At 43.0% G+C, this 19,115-nt stretch overlaps 1 protein-coding gene across 13 annotated transcripts in view; it reads left to right on the forward strand.

Annotated features, from left to right (window-relative positions):
* The window catches only part of DOCK10 (dedicator of cytokinesis 10), a 122,712-nt gene extending 111,684 nt beyond the window's left edge, over nucleotides 1-11,028 (forward strand). For 9 of the 13 annotated variants that reach the window (XM_027686077.1, XM_027686078.1, XM_027686074.1 and 6 more), the window contains 6 exons: nucleotides 2,459-2,605; nucleotides 3,087-3,297; nucleotides 6,112-6,302; nucleotides 6,972-7,072; nucleotides 7,419-7,557; nucleotides 9,470-10,272. In XM_027686077.1, the coding sequence (XP_027541878.1) occupies nucleotides 2,459-2,605; nucleotides 3,087-3,297; nucleotides 6,112-6,302; nucleotides 6,972-7,072; nucleotides 7,419-7,557; nucleotides 9,470-9,742 (1,062 nt within the window). In that variant the 3' untranslated portion in view covers nucleotides 9,743-10,272. Of the gene's footprint in view, nucleotides 1-2,458; nucleotides 2,606-3,086; nucleotides 3,298-6,111; nucleotides 6,303-6,971; nucleotides 7,073-7,418; nucleotides 7,558-9,469; nucleotides 10,273-10,309 lie in introns of those variants that run through there. The other 4 variants (XM_027686079.1, XM_027686080.1, XM_027686082.1 and 1 more) reach the window with 1 other exon arrangement.
* Nucleotides 11,029-19,115: the final 8,087 nt, after the last annotated feature.

Consider the following 19,115-nt stretch of genomic DNA (forward strand, 5'->3'; position numbering starts at 1 on the left):
GCTCCCACAGTGATAGCCCTGGGTCACAACTTGCCTCCCTGGAAATCAGAGCACAGTGGAAACCAATAACCTACTGTCCAGGAGGTCATCTCCCTTCCATTACCTTCAGCTGTAATAATTTTCATCTGAAAGGCTGCGTTGTCCTTGTAGGGCAAAACCAGCCAGTGTGAAAATAATCTAGGGATATGCATCGATAATGTAACCTTAGCTGCTTAATATTTTGAAATCCTGAAATTGGAGGATATTTGGCTTCTGAAAAGTATTTAATCTTACTTTCAATAGTCTTTGCCAGACATATAGCATATGGCAGACGTGATTATTTATAGCTCACAATTAACTTCTGCCTGTCACTTGTCAGCTGAAATACTGTAGGGAATATGTACTTAAATGATGTCTCTTCCATTTAGAGATAAGACTAAATCTGTTAGTTGTTTGTTTTCAGGTATTTTTTTAAGTAGAACTATTAACGCAGATATCATCTTAGTGTGCCATGAAGCATCAGCACAGAGATTTGGCACTTACATATAAACATTGTGTTCCAGCATGCAAACATAGACTGAATCAGGGTTTAAGAGCATAAACTATATTCTAGCTTGCTATGTGATTAATTTGGAAAACATGAGGGGTTTTGTTGAAAACACTGAATGCTAAAAGAAAACAGATGCCTTTTGATAGAAACAGTCCTGAGTAGAGTTGCATCGAACTAATGAGGTTTTCCCACATAAAGCAGTTTTGCTTGGGTGGAAACAAGATGAGAAACCAGATTATGATCCTGCAGATCTTTTCTCAGTGAAATCAATAGAAAGTTAATTGCCTGCCCAGCTCAGTAGATGTTTATAGGGTGTCAGCTTTGGAGCTTTAGATTTGTTCTCTAATTACCTGTGAAGCTCTTCATATGCCTATGGAGTTTAATTGATAATGTTGTTAAAAGTTGTGCGATGTTAGAAGGTGACTGTGAGACTGATTAAGATACTGTCAGATGAGCTGCTGTTGCAATTAGTCATTGGTTTCCAGTAATGCAGACAGTGCTCTTGGCACTGGCCTTTTATTGCCCCTTGTCCTCCCTGGAGGAGAAGCCACAGATACACTTATTTGTTAATCCAAATTGAAATAAAGTTTAGGGGCGGGGTTCAACAAGCATTGGAATTTACAGCTATTTTATTTTAATTCAGTATATTTTTGTGAAGATTTTCCTAGTCAATAATTTTAGTGGCCAAAGTTGAAACACACTTCAACATGAAATGGCTGGATTTTGCATGAGTACCTTCCAAAGAGATTTTGGAGGTATCTCTTGACTTCATTAATTTCTCCTTCTCTGTTTTTCAACAGATGGCAGTTTGCCTAGGTATATTGTAGAAGTAGCTGTCCAAGCTACATCATGTTAAGTTTAAAGGGCCTTGGGTCTGACATCATTAATGCAATCTGCCTTTCCACTTACACATCCAGATTTCAGCAGCAGCATATGAAATCCTAGGAGGAGGGCTGGTGCAGCTCATGGCATTGGGATAAATCCAGTCCTTGTTAATGGGGCACCTGCTGCTTTCTGCTCAGCTGAGAGAGCTTCTCACAGGGTGTTGATGTACATGTTCATCATGTGGCAGTTGAATGTCTCACCTGCAGGGGATGCAATGCTGTGTAAATTTCTTCTGAAGCCTGACAGGTTTTTGTTCAGCCTTTTATTAAAGCTCTGCCAAGTCCATTGAGTGTATTAAGTAACGACCTTAACAAGATTGAACTTTTTTTTTTTTGCAAAGGAGCACAGTCTATGTGTCTTTTTTGCTTTTCTTTTTCTTTTCAAATGTAAATCATTTACTAATTGTCTCTGAAAATGCTGCAATTCTGTATGACCTTTCAAGATGCCACCAGAGTTCCTCTTCAGCTGTTCTGAAGAGATGCAGACCAGTTCCCAGTTGCTCCCCATGCCATGGCCACAGGCAGCAGTGCCCAGACTTAGCCTGCACACATGGCTCCCAGACAGGATGTGCTGGGTGTGTCATGCTGCACACAACCCAGCTGGGCTCAGCATCCAACAGAGAGCTGTTATACTCATGTGCTGTTAACACCAGTGCTTCTCAAATAGTTAATTTTTAATGAAATGATTCAAATTTAAAGAATTTTAAATGTCCAGTTTTAATCCATGAGGGTTTTGTCATCATACACACATCAGCATTCTCAAGAAAGCCCTTTACTCTTTAAGCAGCTCGGTCTCTTACATGAATAAATGTGTAGGAGTTATTTCCTGGGTAACTTTGGAGGCTGCAGACCAGTATAAATGCAGACCTCTAGGTATGTGTCTGCTAGGACTGGAGAGAGGTACGCTTTTAATTTAGGTGCTGGAAGTAGCCTACTGGATGCTCTGGTGGGTATACAGGCAACCTTGATTCCTCATGTAAGCACCTTGTTTAAGCTTTGCCCTGCCTGTTGTGTTCACTGTATCCTTCCATTTCTTTCCAAACAGGGTTTTTTTGAAGAAGAGGAAGGTAAAGAGTATATCTATAAAGAACCCAAATTAACAGGCTTGTCTGAGATCTCTCAAAGGCTGATGAAACTTTATGCAGACAAGTTTGGAATAGATAATGTGAAGATCATCCAGGATTCCAACAAGGTATGAAAGACATGCAGTTTTGCAGAAGGGAGAGAACTGAGTATTGATGGTTCAGATTTTGAGAGCTGTGTTTCAAATGAATGTCAACTGAGTGTATGTGTAAAGTACTATGAGCTAGCTTGATGATCAAAATAACCTTACAGCGTGGCAGGTGCTATATGGAAATGTTTTAGCAGGGTTATAGCAGGGCTTCCCAGTCAGTAGGAGATGAGCAGCCAGATGTTTGCTGCAATGCAGAAGCTGGTTTTTTTCTGTCTCATTTAGCTTTCATCCACTTTCGTCAATAGCTATATTCAAAGGTCCCACTGTTCTTAAGGGCCACTTGGTTAAATAGCTTTGTATTCATCTGTGATCTGAATATTACATTTGGAAGTCTCAGTTTTTATCAGTATAGCTATGATAGATAAAAGCATCAGCAATGTAACGGATGCATTGGAAGCTCATCACACTGAACATTATTATGTTTGCCACCTTTACACAGGTCAACCCCAAAGACCTGGATCCAAAATATGCCTACATCCAGGTAACGTATGTCACACCTTTCTTTGAAGAGAAAGAAGCCGAAGATCGAAAGACCGACTTTGAAATGCACCACAACATCAACCGCTTTGTGTTTGAAACGCCGTTCACGCTGTCAGGGAAGAAGCACGGAGGGGTGGAGGAGCAGTGCAAGAGGCGCACAATCCTGACAAGTACGTTTGCTTGGCTGCTCCCTGCCTCCCATCACACCTTTCCCAGCTAAGCCCAGCAGTGCGTGTCGAGTGCCAGGTGTTGTACAGTCAGTGGGCACAGCATGTGGTACAGGATGATAAGTCATCTTTCCAGTGTTGGCAATGTGCTTTCTTACAGACCTGCTGACCATCCTAGAGAAAGTTATTTTAACTCGTGGAGTTTCATCAGCTGCCTTATTTTTCCTTATAATTGGCATCTTAACTGTTCTTGCAGTGATGTAATTTGGGAGTGGTTCTGCTGGAGGCAGCTTACCACTCGGAACCATTGTTCTTTTAATAATAAACAAGTCAAAGGAAAAGACAAGTAGGGTGTCTGTTCTGCTAAGAAGAGTAAAACTTAGCAGATAGAAGTTTTTGTTCAAAATGGGAGTAAGATACATTATATAGAATTTTTTTTAAGTGAGAGGTAAGATTTCAATCAGTGTTTTAAGACAGGAATGTCAGGAGCACTAGATATGCCTGCTCTTACTGAGTCATATTAAACTGAATATTTTTAGTTTCTTATCATGATTGAAATCTCTTTTTAAAGAAGCATCTTTCTTGAGACTACTACTGAAACTTGACATGCCTGAATTTTGATGTAAGAGAAACTGTCTGAGGTGGAGGCGTTGTTCTCATGGGCAGCCGTGGGCAGAGAGGCTGATGTTCACAGCAAAGGCTCCCAAGCAACAGAAAATCCAGTTCCCCACTGACTTCAGTGCATCTGCTTCCCCCAAAGGACAAAGTGAAAAAAGCTGCCTACAGTGCAGGCATAGTCACCTAAAAGTTTTGTTCTGGCAAGTCAAGGAAGAGGTACTGATGTCTGAAGCTATCTTGTAACATGACACAGTTTTGCTTGTAAGAAGAAGAGAGGAGGAATAGCTTGTGTGTGGGTTTTTTAAGTGCTTGAGCAGCAGTAGGTGTTTTGAGATCTATATTGAAACAGGTAGTTTCACTGACTTGAAAGTGCAGCTGTTATGGTCTGTCTGGCAAAAACAGAGAGGGTTGTTCTTCCAGCAGATTATTTTCCCTGGGTTATTACATGCTGTCATCAGCTCCTACTGCTCTCAGCCTGGCTCCATCTTTGGCATTAAGCAGGAATTTGATGACCTCTGCTTCTCCCCTGCTTTTCCCTCTGGCTCACCTCAGTGCTTTTCTCTAAAGGAAACATCCTTTTCTTTTCTTTTTCTTTTTTCCCACTCCTGTTTGATAAAATCATGTTATTTTCACTTGTTTCCTAAGTAAACTTATGTGCTTTTAGTTTGAGAAGTGAGGGTTACCAGTATGACTGGAGGAGCAGTGGAACATAATTGTGCTTGAGTGGCTGGAACAAAGCCTGCACAGCATCTCTGCTCCAGAGCCTGCTGGGCAGAGGGCAAGTGCAGTCTGGCTGAGGTCTTTGGTTCACAGGCTCTCTCCCATGCCTGGCTGTGACTTGTGCTTCCAGCTCTGGAAGTCCTGAGTTTCCTGCTCTCCAATGAGACAACCACCCTGTAGACTGGAGCTCATTTAGGTCTGAGCTGACTGAAGGCAGATGCTAACTGGAGAAGGATATACATGGAGCTTGGGAGGCCTTCCAAAGCATGTAGGGTGACCAGGACAGAGTGTTAGCTTAGATTAGACTTAATGTGCCACAGTGGTACCTGTGCCAAACTCTGAGATCCATTGAAAGTCTTTGAATGGAAGTAAAGAATTTTGAAGATGAATAACTCCTCTCTCAGCTCTTGTAAAAGTATTTAGGTTTAATATCAAAGGTAACTCCTTACTACTTTAAGGATGATGTTTTAGTGGTAATTCATCTGTGGGTGAGTGTCATGGTTTAACCTCAACCTGCAGCTACGCCCCACGCAGCTGCTGACTCAGTGTCCTCTGGTGGATGGGGGAGAATCAGAAGTGTAAAAGTGAAAAAACTCATGGGTTGAGATAAAGACAGTTTAATAGGTAAAGAAAAGCCATGCACGCAAGCAAAGAAAAACCAGGGATCCATTCACACTTCCCGTGGGCAGGCAGGTGTTCAACCATCCCCAGGACAGCCGGGTTCCATCACGTGTAACAGTGACTTGGGAAGACAAATGCTGTCACTCCAAATGTCTCTTTCCTTCCCTCCTCCTTCCTCCAGCTTCAAATGCTGAACATGATCCCATATGGTCTGGAATATCCTTTGGGTAAGGTGGGGTCAGCTGTTGTGGCTGTGTCCTGTCCCAATTCCTTGTGTACCCCCACTCCACTTACACAGGCACTGTGTAAGGCCTGCTCAGCAATTACCAAAATATCCCTGTGTTGTCAACACTATTTCCAACACAAATCCAAAACACATCCCAGTACCAGCTACTGTGAAGAAAATTAACTCTATCCCAGCAAACACCAGCACAGTGAGTGATACCCAATTAGACCAGACTAGAGGCTCCTGCCTCTAACTTGAAACATGTTTAATGGGATGTTTTGAGCTGTTTGAAGTTCTGTATGGGCTTATAATTTGGTGCTTTAGCTCAGAAGAAGAAATTTGTGGATTCTACAGTCTCAGCAGTGAGAACCTTTTGTCACCTGCTTTGTGACAGAGCTTGGTAGCAAACACTGGTGAATTCAAAAGGAAATGCTCTTCCAGCACCATGTACATCAGAATTCAATTTGGACCTGTTGTGTCACTTCCACTCATTTGTTGTTTAAAACTTACTTTTTATGGATTGATGAAGAGTTTGGCAAAGTCAGAAGTTAATCCTTTGACTTCATTGTTTTGCCTTCTTAAATGCTCTCTTGTTGGGAGAATTCTCTGATATATTTCTTTCCTTTGAGTAGCCAGTCACTTGTTTCCTTACGTGAAGAAGCGTATTCAAGTCATAAGCCAAACCAGCACAGAGCTGAACCCTATCGAAGTGGCAATTGATGAGATGTCCAAAAAGGTCTCAGAGCTCAACCAGCTTTGCACAATGGAAGAAGTGGACATGATCCGACTGCAGCTTAAGCTGCAAGGAAGTGTCAGTGTCAAGGTAATGACAATTTGCCTTCTTTTTTCTCCTTTTTTTTCAATGCTTTTACCTAAAATTTTATGCTGATTATTATAATTTCAGATATGTTTTGTCTATTTCATATATTTGGTCATATCTTGTGTTCCAGTGCTGTTGGATCCTGCTCTAAGGGAAAGCTTTCCACCGGTGTAGATAACTGCTGGATATATGTGCAAATATAACTATTTCAGTCAAGTCTTCTTTAAATAAATGTTAAGGCCTTTCTAAAAATACCATCATATGTCACTTGAGAATACGGCCCAACACACAGCCAAGCTTGCAGATTCTTTAATGGGAGTTTTGTTCAGATTGGCTGTGTCATTTTCAATTTAGGAAAGTTGAGACTGGGGAGAGGTACATGTATTTCAGGTACCCTCATTAAAACGTCTTCAAACAAATCTGTAGCTGTCTAGATGGTTAACTAGCTGGGAACTTACAAAGGCCAGCAGGGATCTACAGCTTGTATGAGGTTGACCAGCTCCCTTTTCTTCAGCAAAACTCTTCAGCTTCCATCCAGGTTACAAGAGGAGTGAGATGATATTCTTCTCACAGGCTTGGTTGCCTGAGGCCAGTCCCCAGGCCTTGGAACACAAGAGAAATGACAATGGAATGACTTGTTCCCTGTACCTAAGCTGTGTATTTTTCCCCCAGGTAAATGCTGGACCAATGGCTTATGCTCGAGCTTTTCTTGAAGAGACAAATGCTAAGAGATATCCTGATAATCAAGTTAAGCTTCTGAAGGAAATCTTCAGGTAAACGTTAATTTTAGGCTTTTCACCCCCTGCATAGCACATAGTATGCTCTATATAGCATGAGTAGATGTGTCACAAAAAATTAGGCTGAATTGAACCAGCCTAATTTACATCTGCATTTACCCTATCTTACAAATCATTCCTAAGAAAACATTAAGTTTTGGGCTATCCTTGTAACCTACGTTCCTCTGAATCTGAGATTGAGTTCTGAAATTCACTTCCAACAAGGTGTAATTTGTAAGGGAGAGAAGAGATATGGTATTGTGTCTGTATATGGATAGATAGATAGTTTTTTTTCATTATTACAAAATTTGTATGGTTGTTTTCTGTGTTTTTGTACTTGTAGGCAATTTGCTGAAGCGTGTGGACATGCTCTTGATGTCAACGAGCGCCTTATTAAGGAGGACCAATTTGAGTATCAGGGAGAGATGAAGTCTCATTATAAGGATATGCTCAGCGAGCTCTCTGTAGTTATGAATGAACAGGTCAGATCATCTATTTTGGTGCTGGTTGGGCAGAATGAGCGTGGCTGATTGTGTCTTCTAGTGACAAAGGAAGCTGTAGAGTGAAATAGTAGAAGTAAAACCTCCCAATGAGAAAACAGTTTACTCTTTTGTTTGTTTGTTTCTTCCCCTCGGTCTTTTTTTAAATCCAGTTATATTGTACATAATGAATCTGATCAACAAAGATCTGTCTTCTGCCTGTATTGCTACATATTGAAAAGTTGAATGTTCATGGGGCTAAATGCTGACTGAGGTTGAAAGGCATAGAAAGATAGTCAGTTTAAACTAGTGTTTTATGCTTTGCTTGCTTTGTCCTGTGATGTATTTAATTAAAACAGTAAATTGCTCTTAAGATGTAGCTTATAACTGGAGGAGGTATCTTTATAGTTTCTATTTATATTTAGCTTTCAAAGAAAGTTAATTTTAAAATTTTTTTTATATTTGAGTACACTATCAAAATAGATGCCATGTATTTCAGCTGTTAGCGGCTTCAGAAGGATGAGCACGCATGGCTGCATTATATAAAGTGCATCCCAAAATTCTGAACTGGACTCCAGTGCACACTTGCAGCTATTCTACTGCTGTGTCTAGGCAGATTTTTTTTTCATTATGTTTTTTTTTTCATGAAATATTGAGTGATCCTGCATACTAAAGCGCAAATTAAATGCTGCTTAATTATATCTCTGCATGCTTATGTGTAGGCCACCTTAGAAATGGTTCCTCTCTAGCAGTTATGCTGCATTTCCAGGTGCCTACAGCATCCATAAGCACTGTTTGTGTAGAGTTACTTGGTTTAACCACTGGTATCAGTGATGGCATCTCACAGAAGTGTCTTAATTAGCACTTAATTGGCACCCCATTATACCATGCTGTATTATTCATCTTCACATATGAGGATAATAAGGATTGATTTGAATTTTTCACCCATTGTTGTACTTACTGTGGAACTGAGCAAGTTTTTCACTGGGTGTAAGGCTCATAATTTCTTGGAGGCTTGGTGTGTGCCAGGATGGGGGTCGAGCTCAGTGGTGGTTACTGTTCTGGGAGTTGTGCTCCCTTCCTGTTTAGATGTATAAAGATTTGTGAACCTCAAGCATTCCAGTGATTTTATCATAACTAATATTTATCACTGCTATATTAAGTATGTAAGTATTAAGGATGTTTTTTGTTGCTCAATGTTCACGCCTCTCCCATGGAAGTTATTTTGGTCATCCAGTCAGTGTGCAGAGGCAGTAACATATGTCCTGTGCGAACTACTGTTCACCACAAGAATGGAAGATGGATGTTCAACTCAAACAAGGCATGAGCAGCCCATGAGTTTCAGCATTCATAAAACATTTGAGGAGTTCTATTAAATGCTTATACTTGTATTTATATCAGTGAGCTCTGAGTTTTCTTCACTTAAATGAAAATACTATATGATACAAAATTACTTGTACAAAACAATGCTAATAGGTAAAGTTAAGAGTTCATCCATCAAAAGTCAAAATTGTCATCTGTTTTACCAAAATCATCTGAATTTTGAAAAGTCCACACTGAAAACCACTTGCAGTCCTGTGGGGAAGCCTTAGAAGTGCCAGCCCAGTTTTCGTGGCAGCGTGGCTTGTTGGGAAAACTCTACTGCTCTTACAGTGAGCACATGAACTCCCTGCTTCTGAGCTAAACATTGCCTCAGAAAATTCACATCCTATAAACTGTGGCTGAAATATTTATCTCGCAGTTGGAAAGCTTGAGGCTCTCTTGCAACTGTGCTCTGTGCTTTACAGCAGAACTATTTGCCATCTTTTCCATTGTCGTACTCAAGAGAGCTTTGTTTCTCACCTACAGACAGAAACTCTTTCATCACCATATGTTTTTCTCTTTTTTGTTTTGTTTTGTTTTTCTTTTCTGACAGCTCTGTCATGGTCCTTGCTTATACAGCTTCTCTTCTTCCCTGTCTAACATTTCCCTCAATACTATAGCCAAAAGTGGTATGTTCATTTTTCTTACATCTATTTTTTTTCTTTTAATGTCATGTACTTTCCTCACTTGCTGGTTTTTCTACTGGGTGTGTTTGTTTAGTTTCGTGTCTAATGACTCCCTTGCTCAGGGAGTTACAAACAAACGAGTGCCACGGTATATGTGTGATGTGTTGTCCATGAGCAGTGTTGAGAGGCCTGTTCTTTAGGATTCTAGTTGTGAACTTTGGGGAGGCCAGTGGGGCAGCTCAACAAGAACCTCCCAATGCAAAAGCTGCCCACGCTGCTGTCTCAGGCACTGGAGCTGAGTGGTCATGTCTGCCCGAGCAATAACTGTGGTATTGACCCACAGCCCTGCCCAGGGATAGCTGGGGATTGATGGCATAAGGTTACGCCTGGAGCTTTCTGAAGGGGAGAGGTTTCTCTTCCGCTGTTGATGCTGTGTGTGAGTTTGCAAAATGTAGGTGACTTCCCAGTTGTGTTTGTATGAGAGTTGTGAGAGTAAAGCAGTTCAGGGAACCCCACAAAGCACCACTTGGCAGAAGCCAGTCACCCCAGTCCGGTCTCATTTTACCCCCAACAAAGAGAATGTCATCCCTGTCACTGCAGCCTCCATTTAGTGGGCAAAAGTCCTTTTCCTCTCTCAGATCCTTAGCATCATTGTGTAATAAATAAAAAGTGGGAAATCCTTGGTTAGACAATGGACACTTCAGACACCAGGCTATTCAGATCTCTCTCATAGTTGCTTTTTTTTTTTTTCCTTTTTTTATGAAAAGATTGCATACAAGGAGGACTCAACAAAACATCAAGGGATGGAGCGCACGTATTCACGAGTCATCCATAGAGTCAGCTCGTCTGTGCCAGCAGCAACCACTCCAGCAAATCCTGATGCTTGACTGCGGCGTGGGGAACATGTGGCCTCAGGAAGATCTGGGGTGGCAGGGTTGGGGTTTGTTCTTTGTTGTTTGGGTTTGTTTTTTTTTTCATTTTAGATTAATAGTACTGAAAATTAAGTTGATCACGGACAATACCAGGAAAAGGATTTGTGGGTTAAGATTTTAATTTATTGGAAGTCTTCACGGTGTTATTTTTAAAAATGCAAGCTTGAGAATTTTTTTTATTTTATTGCCTGCCCCAATATTTGCACATTCCCTATCTTATTTTTTATGTTGTTGTCACTTTTTGGTTTTGAGCAGCCTTTATTAAGCCAGGCTGATTACAGAATTCCCATTGAACAGATAGGTACTCAGCAAACCCTAAGTTTGCTATAAATTATAATATATCTAATACTAAGTCCTAGTATACATATATTTTAAAGGTCAGAGTGGATGTTTTATAACATTTAAGTATATTGCAATTGTAAATAGAAGATGTGTAAAATATGTCATTTTTACAAAATTTAAAAAATATCTTTTTAGTTAATTATGACAGTACTAAGAATATGGATAACATTTCAGTTACCATTATATTAAAATATTTGTGTATGTGTATAAAAGCGTCCATAAAATTTTTTCTTTGAAGATCTCTGCATTCATCGATTCCCATGTCAGTACTGTCCAGAGCAGTGGAGATCAGGATGCTTTCTGCATCCCTGTTGTCTATTGTGTCGTGGATGCTGATAGGGACACTTATGACCATCTCCAGAACATGGCTTCACATTCTTTCCACAGCCCCAGACTGAGCCCACCCTGGGAAACGGCCTCGATGTAGTTCTCCTGCTTGAGGCCAAGAAAACTCTGATTTTCCTTTGAAGTTCGTAGTCCCAGATTTTGCTCAGAACACTTTGGGAAACCGTGTGCCTCTAGTGAGATGTTTTGGTTTCTGCATCATGTTGGGATGAGGTGGAGCAGTTCTACCAGCTCTTAGGAGTTCCCCTTAACCTCAGTGTTCCCACACTCTTTCATGTTCATTCATAGAAAATCCCTGCTTTCAGGGATCCCTGCTCATTGTGCCGATGTGTTGGGATTCCTCTCTCCTATGCATGCAGTCCCCATGACTCTGTTAAGCTGGTTTTTTTCTCTTTAGCTCATTTTCCCTGGAGAAACTCTGGTGACTCCCCAGAGGCCTCCACAGGTTCACGAGTATTTGTTCAGGGCAGAGGTCTGCGCTATGTCTTTCTACCTGGGGTTATCAGGAGGATTTTTCTGCTGCGTTTCCTCATTCCGCCCTCCTGTCTCTTCCTATAATAATAATAATAATGGCCCATCTTCGTGAACGAAGATTTGGGGAAAGGTCTTTTACCTTTCCAGCCTGCGCAATGGATTTTTCCTATAACAGCCCCAGTTTGCAACTGATGAATCTCAGCTCAAGTTGTACCCTGGCCCTGCAGGCCAAGCCAAGGATGGCATCTGAATTCACCCCATCTCTGTGCAAGGTAGAAGTGCCATCATCCAGCCTCTGCCTGCTTGCCAGTGCTTCCAGCACTTGCTGCTGTCCCACTGTCAGCAGATATGGGGTTTACAGAAGAAATCTTTGCTAAGAGTTGAAACCCACATGGTGTCCTTGCCTGATGGGGGATGAAGAGGAGAGGTTGGGACAGGCACCCTGTGGTTTGGGATGGCCCTGCTCCAGCATTAGTGCAGAGACAGCCTGAGCCCTCACCTGGGACTTGGTGAGAGCCCAAGTTCTCACCTGTGCTCTGCACACCAGCATCAACCACGTGGCTGAACAGGGATATGAGCTCCTTGCTCATCCTCACCTGGACAAGCCCAGCTCTGCTCTTTGGACACTGCACTCTTCAAAACCAGTAGTCTACTGAAAGGAATGATTTCTAGCCCAAATTTTAACTTGCTTTGTACCATATATATAGATTTAGATAAAGTTACCTGCTTGTTTGTATATATGGGAGGAACCAGCAATCAGTGGTGACAGCAGGAATGCACTGCACAGAGAGGTAAGTGGGCATCGAGTCCTCTTGTCCCCTGGTTTGTTGGTCTCCCTGGACTTATTATGTGTTTATGATGATTTGTGTTTATGGATGGGTACTTCAGAAGCCATCAAGGTGATTTGGAGACAGACTGTCTCTAATTAACGTTCACAAGAAATGAGCAACTACATCTGTTGTTGGGCATCTTCGGGAATAACTAGATTGCAAAAGCATGGTTTGCACCAAGGGAATGTTGCAGGATGGTGCCAGGCTGGTCTGAAGCCAAACTGTGGTCTGTAAAGCAGAGGTAAGGAAATCCCTGGATTATTTTCTCAATTGCTTGCACACAAAATGAGTTTCATGTGTCAGTCCAAGGGCTGTTGAGTTTGGTTTATTTTAAGCAACCAGCTCTGCAGGCCCCTCTGGGTTTTGAAAATCCAGCCCATATTCTGGGCTTACCTTATTGACGGTGTTAAGAGATGCTCAGGCTTGAGTGTAGCTGGGTTCTTGTTCCAGATGGCTCTTCCTCTCTTGCTGTGTTCAAACACTTTAAACTTAGTCGGGTGAAAGCAATTAGCAAAAACATTAGCTTTGAAACAAGGCTGCAGCAGGGAGAGAAAACAAAGCATCAAACCATGGATGGTCCCAGCGTTTGAGGGGAGAGAATGAGAGAAATACAGGAGGCATGTCAGGCTGTTGGATCATTACAAAGACAGGGTTTGGCCCTTTACCACGATAAAATTCAGCTACACAAACTGCAGAAGTCAGATGTGTAGGCACTGAATCCCACACCCACCCTGTCTATGGCACTGTAGGAAAAGGCTCTTCATACAGTTGCTGCTTTTCAAACTCATAGGATTACACGAGGTCTGCACCTTTTTTTTTTCTGCCAAGACCTCCCCTTTGAGACTCCTTTTGTCCAGGGCTGCCACAAGATCATGGTCAGCTGTTCTCAGAGCAAGGGTTTCTCCAGTGAATTGTTTCACAGTGTATTCTTACTTACACTTATTCCTCCAGCTGGAGGAGGCTCATCCCCCTGCTGCTGCAGGCAAAGCTGGTGAAAGATTCCCTTTCATCTGCGGAAGGAGATCTTCCCGTGTCAGACTCAAATCGAGCTTCTTTAAAAACTTTTCAGAGTGCAAAAGAAATTATTCATGTTTGTTACTTAGTGGAAGCTCTCTCAACACCCCAAAAGGAGTTAAGTGTTATACATATTTTATGTTTAATCACATCTTTAGTGACACCCAACCACAACCAAAGGCTTAAATTTCAATTAGAGGGAGATGTATTAAATGTTTAATAGGAATCATTCCTTGCAGGGTAATTATATCTTAACATTGACTGGAGAGATGTTACACTGGCAACATAATGTTCATCTGAACAGGAATAATTTTTTTACAACTTTATTTTTGTATAGTATCCAAATGAGAAATGGGAGATGATCTGTACCATTCATACTCCTGACACACTGCCCCTGTGCTGGCCATCCACAGGCCTGGATCTGGGAAAAAATGAAATTATATCCATACGTAGCTTTAAATGGGGCTTTTTGGATCTCAGCATGAAAAGTGTTGTTCCACATGTGCTGAGAAGCTCCAGGCTGCAGTACCTTTTACTTCAGTTTGAACATTTTTTTGAACTGGTAACTGACTACTCAGTTTGTCAGCTGTAAGTAATATGGGAGGGTGAATCTTCAAGACAAAGGATATCTTTAAAGTATCTGCTATTGATTTGAATGCATTTACCAATTTTTAACAAGTTTGGTATGCATGCAAAAGATTTTTCTCATAATACTTAGATAATCACAAAAATAATCAGGGTCACACATTTACAACAAGCAAATTAAAGCCATGAAGCAAGCTTTGAACCTAGGCAGTTAAAATCAAAGGATGTTAAAATCAAATATTGAATGAGAACAGAGAAGTGGGATTTGGAGGAAAGCATTCAAAGCTGTAGAAAAAGAAAGAAAAGGAAAAACCCAAACTATGTTTCTTATTTAAGAGAATTGTATGGAGATAAATAAAATTAATCCAAAAGGCAAGGAACAGCCAAGCCCATGTAGAACTGTGACCATGACCAGGAAGAACCTTTAGTTTCCCCATCACTGCCTCCCCTCTGCTTTTGCTTGCGAGCAGGAACCACTTGTCATGGACCTCTTGGCCCCACACGGGTTTCCTGCTCCTTCTGCTCTTTCCTGCTCCTTGGCTGTCTGGCAGCCACAGCATGGAATGGGCAGGGGGGTTTTTTGGTTTTTTTCTTTGAGGTTCTTTTGATTTTGCAGTGGTCCCAAGTACATACATCCTGACAAGAAGGGGCAGGGCTCCCTCTCTGGTGAGCACACTGTGGAACAGCAGAGAGAAAACCTGCTGTGGGTTTTTTGGGTTGCAAAGATGCCTGGGGTCAGCTCCTGCACAGCAGAGAACCCACTTGGCTTCGGCTCCCAGGTAAACCCTGTGATGGGAACAGCCACTCTGCCTGCACCGCACAGAACACGGCTCATGAGAGAGATCAAAATGTGAGCACCGAGTTAGGGACAGTGGGTCAGGACCTCCCAGAGATCAGATGTGCTGCAGCAGTGCATTTTTCAGGCTGCCAAGTCTGGGACATTTAGATTACAAGGCAGCAGGATCATTAGCCCCTGCCTCATTACAAACCCTGTGTAGTGGCCATCCACACAGCTCTATTCCCACTGCCTCCCTCAGGGCTGGGTCCCATCTCCCCTGTACTTCAAACATAGAATCCCTCTTACTGGAAAACATGGCTGAAATTATTTGCTAATGAAAACTGAACAGAATAATTTGAGATGGGAAAAGCAGGGGAAACTTTGGGAAATGCCAAATTGATGCTTTTGTTTCAAAATGACTTAAATCGGGGATGTGCTGGGGTTTACTCCAAATGAGGCTGGTCCCTCTGGCTGTGCCCTCCCTGTGGCAGCCCCTGGCAGTGCTGCTCACCCCAGCAAGGGGGGCTGCTAAACCAACCCCTCTTCCTGGTGCGGGCAGCAGCATGTACAGCAAAAGGGAAAGGGACACTCAGTACCATTTTTGGAGTAGAGGCTGTGACAGGACAGGGTTCACCCTGTGTGGAGGGAGTGGGAAGCCAGGTGGCCACCGAGACCAGGGTGGGCTCATGGCCAGCAGCAGAGGATGCAGGCCCCAGTCTGGGTGCCCACAGCTCTCCCACAAGGAGCCTTCTAGCATGTCTTTGTTTGCAGTCTGCAGAGAGTGGCGCTGGGCAGCCGGTGGAGGAAATTATTATTCTTTTCAGGAAAACTCCAGCACAGTTCCTTGGTGAAATATTAGCTATGGAAAACAGCAAGTAACTTTCCTACCTCCCAGGCATATGTTGGAGTATTTGGAGATGAGGGGAAAAGTAAAAGTAAAGTGAAACCAGCAGGGTTAGGGGAAGGCTCTTGCAGTGTCTAGATTGTCAAGCAAGAGAGTGGCTTTAAGGCAGAATGGTAGAGAGCTCACCTTGGAGAGCCTCCTAGTTTAGTAAGTGGTACATCTATTCCATATGTACAGCCTCAAGATGCAAAAACATTGATACCTGAGCAGTTCTGGCTCATGGCACTATGGGAGGAGTTGCTGCTGCCCCTGGAGGGAAGCTGTGCCCAACAGAGGTTTGGGATCAATCCTGGGCAGCCACCCACATCCCATGCCTTCAGGAGCACCTCTGAGGCACAGTGAGGTGGGATTCAGAGTAATGAGTGGCTGTCTTTCAGTAATGAGAGTCCTTCAGGAGTCGTAGCCCACATGGGATATGTGCACGGTTGCTTGTAACGCTTTCATGAAGCTGACAACGTACAGGTATTTTTGGAAAATTTTCAGTAATGCAAAGGTGCAATCATAATTACTGGCTTTTCTGTCCAGGTTGCTGAGGTTCTTCATGTGATTCTTAATTACTCACTAAAGCATCTTGAAGTTGTCAGTATGAGCAGCATAAGAGTACGAACATCTCCCCCTGAACAGCATCAGAGAAACGCACACTTCCCTTTTTTTTGATTAATTACCCCCCAGCTTATAGAAACTGCATTTCAGGTGCGCCTTTTAAGCTGTGCTCCCCACATGCTGCTTCAGTTAGCTATAATCACTCATTTTTGTTGGAGAACAGCTGTGAGGGTGTTACTTGCCTTGTGATGTCTTTTTGTGACCTGCAAATGCCATGTGGTGTTCCCTATAGTTCTGTCATGCTTTAGATGTTTTTGCACAGATTAAATATGGCATGATATAGCTACAGAGATTCAAATATCCTCACATACATTTTATATGGTGTGTTTTGCTTGAGAAAAGAAAACTGAATAAGAAATAATTATTAATATTTTGAATTTTAGGCTGGATTTTCTGCTTGGGGCTGCTCTGTAATCACAAGGCTCTTTCCCATGAGTGAGGGCTTGTTTTAATTTGAAAGCCATCGCAAGCTCTGTGCAGGTAACTGTGGGCCCAGTTGCAAGCTCCTTGTTATGAAAATCTCCAGCTGAGCTTATAGATTCTCTTGCATGAGGCACGGTTTTGTACTCTGTAGCATATGTTGTGCTTGCAGGGAGCTGGCATAAAAGAGACTCGTTCTGATTATTCCACACTAACTTGAGGATCCATTTAAAGGGACAGAGACCCAGAGCCTTGGAAATGCAACAAGAAGCCCTGAAGTGCCCTCTGAAAAGTTTGAAACATTTCTCTAGCCTTGCTTCACTGCCAGCCCAGTCCAAAACTGTAGCCAAAGTTTTCAGACATGACTCACATATCTCGGTGTTCAGGTTAAGCCTGGTTTTTCGAAAGTATTGAGCATCCCCTGCTGGAATTCAGACCCCTTTCAGAAACCTTCAATGCTCAAAATCAAAGCAGCACTAATAAGATATGAGGCTGTATACATCAGTCAAGAGGCTCAATGTGTTGCACAGGTGCTTGGCTCCCTGCAGACACCAAAGCAAGCAGAGGCTTCTTTTAAGAGGGCTTGTGTGGGATTTTCTGCATCCATGTGGGTGTTAAGGCACAGTCAGGCAAATGGTCCTTGCAAAAGAAAAAGGATGCTTAATAGACACTAACAAGTTAAACAATTACCTTTTAATAGACTAATTAACAACTTTGTGCCATTGTTACCTAATGAGATTTTGAAACCTGAGAATGCCTTACACATATAACTGATTTTTGCCATCTTGTTTTGTTTCTGGGAGGTTGTGCAGCTTGTTCTCCACAACTGTCTCACTGCACCCACTGTGAGCAACAGTCACTGCTCAGACATGGTTAAAAGGGAGCATTTAATTAGTCTCGAGTGTGAGGCAAGGTCTCATTCAAGCATAGAAAGCAGCCAGGTTTGTAGGCTCTCATGCCCAGCTACACGTGAGGTTGGTGAGCCGGGGGTCTGCCCTCACCACTCCCCACTTCTTCTCCAAATGCTGCTGGTCATGTCTGTGCCCCAAAGGCAGCCCATGTCCCTGTGCCCCATATCTCCTTCCCACTTGATGTGCTGCTGCACTTCCTCCTCCCACTTCAATGTCAAGGACAGAGCATTCATGCAGACTTGCAATTGTCTTTCCAGGCTCGTCCTGCCAATCCACTGGGTAATTTTCATTCTGCTGCCCGAGCTTGCTCAGAAAACAGCTTTGGACAGAAGTGACATGAGTCAGATGCTGTTCACACTCTGTTGAGACGTGGGTGGCCGGTCAGGAAGGCGGCTCCCTTGCCGGTGGTGGGGCTGGCTGCAGCCCAGGCCGTGGATATGCCAGTAGGGCAGGAGCATCTTGCCCTCAGCTTGGGCGGCTTCGTGGATGCTGCTCTGTGCTCCTACAGAGCTCTGCACACAAGGGCAATGTCTCAGCCCTTTTACACAGGTGAAAAAGGAGTTTCCTTCTACGTGTAGGTGGGCTGTGGGTCTGGGGAACACCCTGAAGCAAGGAGGGCAGGCACCTGCTCATTGGCATGGTAGCACTGGCACACTCCCACATGGGTGCCCTGACACTGGCATGGCTCACCTTTGAACTTCAGAAGGGGCTTAGGAATAGCAGATTTCAACTGCGCAATAGGTAAGATCCAAAATTCACACTTTTTGGAATAAGAATGGATACTTTTCAGGATCTGTAGTTGTGGGAATGCACCAAAATGGGCCTCCAGGTTCCCCTTTCATCTGCAAAGCGATGCTGGCTCAGAGGAGGGGGAGGTTTTCCCAGCTAAAACTGGGGGTGCTCCAACAGCCCCAGAATGAATCTAGTAAGTGAGTTAGCTGATTGCCTTGGTGAAAGCCTGCGGCACTACTGCAGAAATTGGTATGAGCTTCTGTACCTGCCTTTGCTGTGGAAGCTCAGCTCTGAGAGGAGCCCAGACTGACCTGAGGAAGGAGCAGTGGCCCTACAGGGATGTACCTCTTGGATGGGTGAAGGCAGGCTGGGCACTGGGGAGTCCATGGCCTGGGCACATTAGGAAACTATTAAACACAGACATGACCAGCAAATTTTGGAAGCTGAGCTGTTTTTCCAATTATTAGAACATTTCCAATTTGTGCTGCAAAATCTATTCTGTCAAATCCTTTCCTCACAAGAAGGATGCATTTCTTTGCATGGCTGAGCATTTGCAGATGAAATGCATTCAAAACAAGCTGTGACCTGGCCTAGCAGCACCTGTGGGGATACTGATGTGGCTGCCAGCATGCTGGGCTCAGGTGAGCAAGGGCCTTGCAGACTGTGACACGTCCCAACACATTTGAGCTATTAAATTTGAGTG

The sequence above is a fragment of the Neopelma chrysocephalum genome, unplaced genomic scaffold (genome assembly GCF_003984885.1).
Source record: "Neopelma chrysocephalum unplaced genomic scaffold, ASM398488v2 Primary Assembly neopelma1_70, whole genome shotgun sequence".
Taxonomy (NCBI): domain Eukaryota; kingdom Metazoa; phylum Chordata; class Aves; order Passeriformes; family Pipridae; genus Neopelma; species Neopelma chrysocephalum.